The 9,502-nt window shown below is 46.5% G+C and overlaps 1 protein-coding gene across 2 annotated transcripts; it reads left to right on the top strand.

Moving 5' to 3' along the window:
* Positions 1 to 313: 313 nt before the first annotated feature.
* On the top strand, positions 314 to 6,903 carry arrdc2 (arrestin domain containing 2). Of its 2 annotated transcripts, XM_063201914.1 has the most exons (9): positions 314 to 678; positions 874 to 1,132; positions 4,245 to 4,314; positions 4,467 to 4,614; positions 4,731 to 4,833; positions 5,043 to 5,299; positions 5,621 to 5,783; positions 6,037 to 6,242; positions 6,455 to 6,903. In XM_063201914.1, the coding sequence occupies exons 2-9, from the start codon at positions 874 to 876 to the stop codon at positions 6,509 to 6,511; spliced, it is 1,263 nt and encodes a 420-aa protein (XP_063057984.1). In that variant the 5' UTR covers positions 314 to 678; the 3' UTR covers positions 6,512 to 6,903. The 2 variants fall into 2 exon arrangements, with proteins under 2 accessions (XP_063057984.1, XP_063057983.1); XM_063201913.1 differs by lacking the exons at positions 314 to 678; positions 874 to 1,132 and adding an exon at positions 3,266 to 3,723.
* Positions 6,904 to 9,502: the final 2,599 nt, after the last annotated feature.

Below are 9,502 nucleotides of genomic sequence, written 5' to 3'. Positions count from 1 at the left end.
CGCACACGCACACACACACACCTCAACTTCGCTGCAAATCCAGTTAGGCCAACCATGGGCATTGGGCCCATTGATGACACCATGAATGCTAATAATATTATTACCAAATAGGTATAAATAACTTTTCCCAAATAAGCTTGTTTATTAGGAAAGGTACAGTAAAGGTTTGTCAATTGTCCAGTGACTGAACTGAATCCCCCCCCTTTTTTCCCCCTCTTTATTTTTTTGTTTTACTGCTGAAAACAAGTTTACTTTTCCCTATTTCTAAGGCCTACTTGCATTAAACTATTGATCACCAGGGGTTCGTAGGCTATATAAGGCCTATGTCAACATAGGTTTTCAGATGGACTGTTTAAATGTGTGATGTAGACATAATATTGGTTTGACTTCAGTGGACTCAGTGAGCCTTATAACCTACTTGTGTGGGTGTTCCACTTGAACTGAATGAACCTCACATATGAAGAAGAGAGCTATTTTGCCGTGCCTGTGGTGGGCATGAACCTCGGCCACCGTGGTCACTAACTAGCCATATTTGATTGGTTCAAACGACTGTCCGTCTGAGGTGGGCGTGGACCGAACACGCTAAAATATACTCAAACTCTGCACGAGAGCGAATTGAAGAACTTTCCACGCTTGGAACGCAGGGGCCTGGGATTCTACGCCGTGTATCATTTAAAGGTAAGGCAGTGATGTTGTTGTTGAAGGCCAGCCTCGGCAGTCGGACTGTCTGTCCTTCCAGTGTTTTTAAACTGATATTGCTGTCATGCTGTCTGCATGAGACAACCATTTACTGTCACTTGCAGCTCGCTCGTTGACTCAGCCGACAGCAAGTAGCCTATTCTAACACAGTCGATCCCATTCACTTTCATACAGATGCTGCACAAGAGTATAAAAAGCTTTACGCTGGAGCTGGATGGACCAGACGATGCTGTTTACACGAGCGGGGAGATGGTTACTGGGCAGGTAGTGTTGGAGCTCAACCGGGATATCAAAGTGCGTTCCATGCGAGTGCTCGGCAGAGGGGTCGCGCTGGCCCACTGGCTGGAGAACCGCAGTGTGGGCATGAACACTGTTTACAGCGACTACACATCCAAGATTACCTACTTCAGGAAGAGACAGCATCTCATCAGAGGTAATTAAAGGGCATGGCCTGCAGAAACTCTTTTTTTCTGCCTCCTCGTCCTCTTCCCTTTTAAACTTTTCTTTTTTGCAAATCTGTCCACTCCTTTTCTTCAAAATTTTACCAAACCACTGGTTCGGGATACAGAAGCCTTTTTGGTGCTTGTGGTAGGCCTATATCTGAGATTGAATAGTTTGAAGTGTGAAAGATACGTTTGCACAGCAAACAGGGAGCGCACTATGGCCCCTTGTAGTCTAGGTCACACGCGCGCTGTCAATATGAGTGATGGGCAACAGGGATCAACCATGTAGCCATGGCCAAACTTTACGCAGCCTCTCACGTGTGACAAAAAACGTGGAGAGCAGGAATAGGCCAACAGACGCGACTGTAAACAGACACCAGATTGAATGAAGTTAATATTTCACTAAGATGGGGGTCTGTGCGCTTGCACTTGGGAGCCCATGCACTCCACCGGACATGCATGCAATTGCAATACTGTTTGTTTGCTCATTGCTGCTGCATGCTTAAAAGCCTATAACATATGCATAGGGTTATTATTAGAACAGCAGAAATTAGTTGGTGTAGGCCTATGCCTATTCCAAGTGCTGAATATGTTACCCAAAAGAGTTGTGCATTATTGCAGTTATTATGAGTTGTGATATGATCAAGCTTGTGCGTTTATGAATTGAGGGGGTAGGGAGGGAGACTAGGGCCTACACCCCCCACCCCAGCAGCCAAAATAGGAGACGCCCTTTGGGCGTTTCAAAAAATGCTCCGTGGTCTCTGAGGCAACGTGGATAACAACACGTAGCTTCCTGGAGTGGTGCGGTGTTGCGCACCCCCTCCTCCAAGGTCACGCAGACTATGACCCAGTTTTATTGTTTACCCTAGACTCACACTATAATGACATTGACTGTTTCTATTGTTTATAGTTAAGGTGATGCAAAACAGGGAAATCAAAGTATTCCCACAAAATAAATTGACAGTTCAAACGGAGGGGGGGGTATTGGTGTGTGCATTATGAAAATTGCCACATGCAATTTTCCTTTCTTTCTTTCTTTTTGCTTTCACTGCATGCCTGTGGATGCTTTCTTGTAATTGTAGTGTTTCTAGCATCTTTGGGATAGTATTTTCTTACAAATGTATTGAATGCTGCTGTTTTTGAAGTGTCCAATCTTATCCTGCTATAAATGAATTAAAATGGTGGATAATGTGTTCAATACTTGCACTGTCTCAGTTTTTCCAAACCAGAGAAAAGGCTGCAGACCAAGTTATTTCACAAGTGAAAGGTTCAATAGGCTATATGTTGTAAGGTGCACTGTTCTGCTGTTGCACACAAAAGTAAAATGATGTGATGTGTATAGCTTTATTATTCCTGCCCGACTGTTTTCTTGGTGAGGTTTTGTCTGTCAAATTGAAGTGTAGCCTAATATACGGCTGTGGGTTGCGTGTGCGCAACTGCATTACCAAATGCAACCACGGTGTGGCGACCTTTCTTCACATATCATATCAAATATAGTTTGGAAATGTTGTGAGACGCTATCTTCCAACACCACGGGGAGGCGGCAATGTCTGTATTTGTCACTGTGAATGGCGAGGGGAGTAAAAAAAAAAGTTTTCTTCAGCAAACCCATGCTGTTTTTCCAAATGAATTAGTTTGCTCAGACAACACACAATGGATCAGTCACATTGCAACATGGCTAATTGGACTTGCAGATGTCCTTTGTGTTTTCCTTGGGTGTGCAAATTTGAGTGATGGTTGTTGTTTCGACTCGAAAAGAACAATGGGTCGCTTAATGATATTATCCATCTATTGTCCATGTGTATTTGATCATTGTTGTTTTGAATAAACTCTTACGCGTGCATTCGAACGTTTGCAAAAAAGTTTCCATGCTCTCGGTGGATGCTAAATATGGGAAGTGCCGGGAGGAGAATATATTTGCACAATGGTACAGTGTGAAACTATTTTGTTTTGCTGAATTTTCTGGAGGGAGGACCCAAGAGTTCTGAGCATGCCCAGTCAGCTTGTTTTCGTCTAAGAACCTGCAACCATCAATCATCGGGGCCGCTCACTCCGTTCGCTGTCCACACCCAGCGAAGATGTTTATTAGCGAGCTCCAGTCCTAGCCTGCAGCCTTACATAATAAATGCACAGAGCCCGCCCCCTCCCATGTTAAAGGACTTGGTCCAGACCAGTTTGAGCAGTTTTTGTTTTGCACGCTGATCGGAGAGGATCACGAACAGAGAAGTCTCTGAAGACTTGACAAGTCTACCGAGAGTTAAGAATAACGAAGTGTCCTTAGAAGAAGTCGTTTGGGATATTGCAAAGATGATTTTCGACAAGGTGAAAAAGTTGGACATCATCTTCGACTCGCCAGAGATCGACTCCCCACCCGTCTTCAGCAGCGGTGATGTGGTGTCTGGAAAAGTTGTTCTGGACCTGGGTGGAGAGACCAAAATCGAGTCGTTGAAATTACACGCTGAAGGTTTTGCAAAAGTACACTGGACTGAATCACGAAGTGCTGGATCGAGTACGGCTTACACCCAAAATTATAGCGACGAAGTGGAATATCTTAACCGGAGAGAAGTTCTTCTGCAGGCAGGTCAGTCATTCATTTATTCTGTGATGGAAGTCTGGTCACTGTGACTTGGGTTCGGAACAAACAACTCCATGCACGATAGATTAAAGCTCAATCAATTGGGGAAAGCGTGTTAAAAGCTATTTGGGTCGTGTTTTGAAGGGGGGTGTCCATCCCTTTGTTTGGGACATCTGTCGAAATATCAATGGATGTCACACTCTCACAGTCTCATGTCTGGACTTTCTGTTCTGTGTTCGATGAAAATGGTATTCTCGGATGTTTGCACAGTTACATTTTACATTGGGATGGCTCGGTCGGCTGGTTCTTTGTTTAGTTGTTTGTGCAGTCGAGGCTGGTTAGACAAGGTGCTTGTTTTTGACTCAGTCTGCGAGGGTGTTGGTGGAAGTGCAATGGCGATAGGTTATGCCATAGAAATGTATATGATAACATTTTTGTTTTGTTTTTATTTCATGTGAAAACACTAATGCAAGTTTCATATCAACGCCATGATGTTAAATGTGCAATATTTTTTTCTTTGTGTTCAGATAATGGAGAGCTGACTGTCCTTCCTGCTGGCAGGCACGAGTACCCCTTCAGCTTCCAGCTTCCTGAGGAGTAAGTTGCATTTTGAAAAAGTCTCTCTATCCAAAGCCCTATGTGTGTGTAAGAGAGTGGTGCGTGTGTATTTGGTAGAGGTGTTTTTCTGGGTAGTTTCCCGAGCTCAGCTCTAACCTCCACCCTCCTCTCCTCCTCTCTGCTGGCTGCAGGACACTGGTGACCTCCTTCGAGGGCAAGCATGGCAGCATCCGCTACTGGGTAAAGGTGAAGCTCCATCGTCCCTGGAGCACCGTACGCAAGATCAAGAAAGAGTTCACAGTCATCGAGCCCATCGACATCAACACGCCCGCTCTACTGGTAGGCTCCTTGCTTAACTTTTTAACAAATACAAGTTCTTCAGTGCCCTTGGTTGATGAACTTTAACAGGTCCGGTATTCAAATTAACATTTTCGTCTTTTTCTTGTTCGGCTCAGGCACCCCAAGCTGGAACCAAGGAGAAGAACGCACGTGTGTGGTACCGCAACTTCGGACAGGTGTCAGTGACAGCAAAGATCGACCGCAAAGGCTACACTCCAGGTACGCATAATCTCACACACACACACGCACCCAAATCAAAATCATCACACATCATTGGTTAAGTCCAGCAATCAAAGCACAATCTAGCTCTGACTGGTTCTCAACCACAAAACAAGTTTCACAATGACCAATAACTCATCTCATCCAGTGTTATTTGAATGGTAACGATGACAACCCTTGCTCATATTATTGCTGCTGTCTGTCTACAGGCGAGGTTATCCCTGTCTTCGCCGAGTTTGACAACGCCACGTCGCGCTCCATCGTGCCCAAGGCCTACATCACGCAGACGCAGAACTTCATCGCCCGGGGCACTATGAAGCAGAAGCGGGCGGTGGTGGCCACGCTGAGCGGTGACACGGTGGGTGCCCGCCGCCGAGAGACTTGGCACGGCCGCGCCATCAAGATCCCCCCCGTCGGACCTTCCATCCTCCAGTGCCGCATCATCAAGGTGGAATACACTCTCAAGGTGAGGCGCCTCAAAGACACACACACACACTAATGGTTTCTTCTCATGCCTGCGTGTATTGTTGACAGCTATGCTGCACATATACACTCACACACATCAACGTGATCTCCTTGTATAGAACATGCCTATGTGTTGATTAAGCTACTTCTGACGAGGCAGATCAAGCTTCACAAAGTTAAACAAGTAATATTGATGCATTGATACAATAAATGGTACAGATTGCACACCTTTTTGTATGGTTTTGGTGCCTGGAAAAAAGATGCACTATGCGGGTGACTAACCTTGTCCTCTCTTGTCTTGTCTTGGTCTGTTTGGGTCCAGGTGTGTGTGGACGTGCCCGGCTCGTCCAAGCTGTGCCTGGAGCTGCCCCTGGTGATGGGCACCATCCCGCTGCACCCCTTCGGCAGCCGCACCTCTTCCGTCAGCAGCCAGTACAGTGTCAACCTGGAGTGGCTCCGCATGGCCATCGCCGAGCAGCCCGAGCGTGAGTATCTAGATGCCTCAGTCACACATTCTCTCGCTCTGCATCAAAATGCACACAAATCCACACACACGTGACATTCGCATGCCATTTACGTACTTGCACTCAAAGCAGACGCACACATGGATGGATAGAAGTCTACCTATATACACTCATGTTGCTCACATGTAACATGTACACAAACATGCATCAGTTTCTCGGGTTCTGGCATAATCAATGTCTAATCTGTGTCTGTGTCTCTCTCTGCCCCCCACAGCTCCCCCAGACTACAGCTCTGTGGTTAGCGACGAGGAGGCTATCCAGAACGCAGCTAATAACAACAATACCGTCACCAGCATTAGCAGCATCACCTCCACCGCCTCCAGCTGTCATCCCGATGAGGACCTGACTGGCATCCTGGAGAGACCCCTCATGGCCTATGTCCAGGAGTTCCGCTTCCGGCCCCCGCCTGTCTACAGCGAGGTGAGACTTCCACCCTCGCCACTTATCCAATGACCCCATTTCTTCTATCCCTTGTTAACGACCCTCACCTGTCTAGCCCTCTCTCTCTTGCGCTGTCTCACTCTATAGCTCTCTTTCTGGCTTACTTTCAAAAAACTTGATTGCGTTTTTCAAGTGTGGCTTCAATGGGACACTGGGTCTAATGGCTCTGCTCTATGTTTGTCTCCTTGCAGGTGGACCCCAACCCTCAGCCTTACACCAACATCAGACCTCGCTGCATGACGTGTTGAACGGTGCGAGACGACTTTTTGACTCAAACTCAACTCAACTCAAGCATCGCAAACGCCACAATGATGATGGTTGATGACTGAACCGAAGCAAGCGGACTGGACTGGTCCGTTTGTCCTCTTCTCAAGAGACTGGCCCAAACTCTCAAGAGACTGGTCCACAAGGGGGGTCCAGGAGGGCTCTCTGTGTCTCTCTCTGCGCCAATCGCTGAGACGCCGCTAAACAGGCGTCTTATCTCGCGTGCGCTAACAAATACACACACACACTCACACACATGGCTTACAGCACCCATCCGGGGGACGTTCTGGAGATGGGAACCCCCACTGGAGGACTGGAAACAAACCCTCATACAAGACGAAAAGAGGAAAAAAGTAAAGGAAGAAAAAAAAAAGAACTAAGAACTTTATTTTTAATGTTTCTGGTCTCCCAACGGGGCCATATGGGGGCACGATCGGCCGCCCATCCCCCAACCGAGGTGCTCACACAAGAGAAAATAAGAAGCCAGCCTGTGTGTGTGTTTTGTAGAAGCTATAGTCCACTGTTGGCAGTGGATTGTGCTTTTATTTTTTGTAATTGTGTGATGATGGGTCAGGGGGGGTAACCAGAGGCGATTGGTTTCACACGTGATGTACTATATCTATGTTTATCTATGGAAAGCCTTGCGTCAGAGCTTGGTGCTATATAGAGGCAGTAATAGAGGCCAGCACTGATCCCTGGTCAGTGGCCACGGGCCGAGCCATGATATGAAACCTGCCATCTGATCCTTCTGAACCCTGTACTTATCTCAACAACTTAAAGATGTCAAAGAGAAAAAAAAACCTTTAACACATCTCCGAAAATGCCTATGCCCAAGAGATTGTCAAGACTTAAGCTTGTGTCAGGAGAAATGGGTCTGTCTGGCCTTTGCTGTTGACTCCACAAAAGTTAAAGGCAGAAGTGGAAAAAGGCTAGTGATTTAGCAAGTTGATGAGCTCTTTTTTTAATATGCCAGATGGAGATTGTGAAAATGAAGCTAGGAGAGAAAAGAAGCAACTCTATGCAAAAGGGAAAAGTGATGAAAGCTTTCAGGAAATAGGAAGTGAAGCTGACAAAAAAGTTGCATGATGGTAGAAGTGTCAGCAGGAGTTTCCCCGTGTCTCCTCTGTATGAGATGTGGGAATATCGCAAAGTGTTTAGCTGTTGGAGTGAGCAGGTTGAGCACTGAACAGTTGAATGTGATTTTCATTTTTGTTTTTAAATTGAAACTGTCCACACGTGTGCCGCAGTTGTCTGCATTTGCTGTCAGCACAGTGGAAACGTGTCTACATCTGATTGTAGATGGTGGATCAGGTGCACCAGTTGCCCACCCCCTCTCTCTCCTTATGGTCCATGTACCTGACATTGCAGGCGGGAGGTCTGATGTCAAGAGAAGGTGGTGTGCAGGCAGCTGGTGCACTTGGTTCGACCCCAGGTGCCTTTCTCAATGTTCGAAAAGCAGTTTCCTACCAAGCCCAGGGATTATTATTCTTTTGTTTTTCGCTCAATTGTTGCATATTAAGCTTTAAAACTCAGTGATCATTCCAGAGGGCTGTCCTCGTTACCAAATAGTTTGTAAGAGATTAAAATTCAGGTCAACATACCTTGTGCATGGCACTCATCTTAAAAGTGAATGTATTTTGTACTGAATGCTCATACGTTGTCTGCAAAAAAAAAACTATTTTTGGATTGTTTATTACTTTTCTAATAAAAAAAAACACAAAACAAAAGTGAAACCCAACGTTTGCTCTTGTTTTTATCAGATCCCACCACACATCCTGCCGAGACATGCTCTCAAAACCATGTGGTCTAAAAATACTTTTATCAGTAGTGTTAGCATGGCTGTTATGCAGTGGCTATGTGCAATGCCAGTATCACAGCATATGCCCCCCACACACTCAAGCAGGGTTTTACTTGTTTTCCACTTTCTTCACAATTTTATCTCATTCCACAAATTCTATTTTTCCCAATTGTTGTTTTTATTATTGTAGCTTTTTTGGTCATGTTGGTCTCATTAGCCGCCCTTCCTCCTTGCCTGTCTGTCTCTGGCTGGCTGGCTGGTGGGGCTGGCTGGTGTTCCTCTGGGATTCGGGGCTGGAATCCTCAGCAGCGGCCTGGTTGTTATGAGACACAGTGTTCCTTCTGGCTCTTTTCATGTGTGAGTGAAGCAGGCGTTATGCAGCGTGTTGTGTTCCTCTGGTGAGAAGCATGGAGCCCCAGGAATCCAAGCACAGCACAGCACCGCACAGCTCCCTCTTCTCTCTCTCTCATAAAAACTGAGTGGAGGAGCGTCTCAGTGTGGCTCGGCATGGCCTGATCCAGGCCTGTAATTGCTGTGGTAGACCCATCACCACACTAAGCAAAGACTTCGAGGACTTCTAGGACACTGTTGTGTAGCATTTCGTGCTCACAGCTATTCTTAGCATGTGTCAAGTGAAGTTCTACAACATATTGGTTCCATTCTTTTCTGGAGTTTTTTTAACACTTTTTTTGGGCTTTTCAAAAACACAGCAGTTAAGTAACTTGTTTTTGTTCAAAAGCGGGGTAAAGGAGAACATATCCTTCTACTCTGCACGTCTCAGCTCCCGCAGAGCAGAGCAGAGCAGAGCGGCCTCCTCAAAGCCTTGGTCTTAGGGTAAACTGCACTGCACTGCACTGCCCTAGGGGTCAGGTGAGCGTGCATGCGTGCGTAGGGCTTAAGCCATGATGAGGGGATTCCCTCAGTGCTGCGCTGGCGTGTGTGTGTGTGTGCCCCGCCTCGCCGCCTGATCTGGGAACAGAGCTGGTAAGGCGTGCTGTACGTGACAATAACAACCACCCCCTTCGTTTGTGACATATTGTACTGGCAGAGAGTCACATGGGCCTGCACTGTTGCCTGCCTGCCTGCCTACTGCCTGCCGGATTTTCAGTTTCACTTTGACTGATTTTTTTCCCCCCTGACTGTTGAGTACTGCACTTGAACACGTCCAGACTTGCCT

The sequence above is a fragment of the Engraulis encrasicolus genome, chromosome 6 (assembly GCF_034702125.1).
Source record: "Engraulis encrasicolus isolate BLACKSEA-1 chromosome 6, IST_EnEncr_1.0, whole genome shotgun sequence".
NCBI lineage: Eukaryota > Metazoa > Chordata > Actinopteri > Clupeiformes > Engraulidae > Engraulis > Engraulis encrasicolus.
The sequence above is the reverse complement of the archived record's forward strand: the minus strand, read 5'-3'. Positions and strand labels throughout refer to the sequence as shown.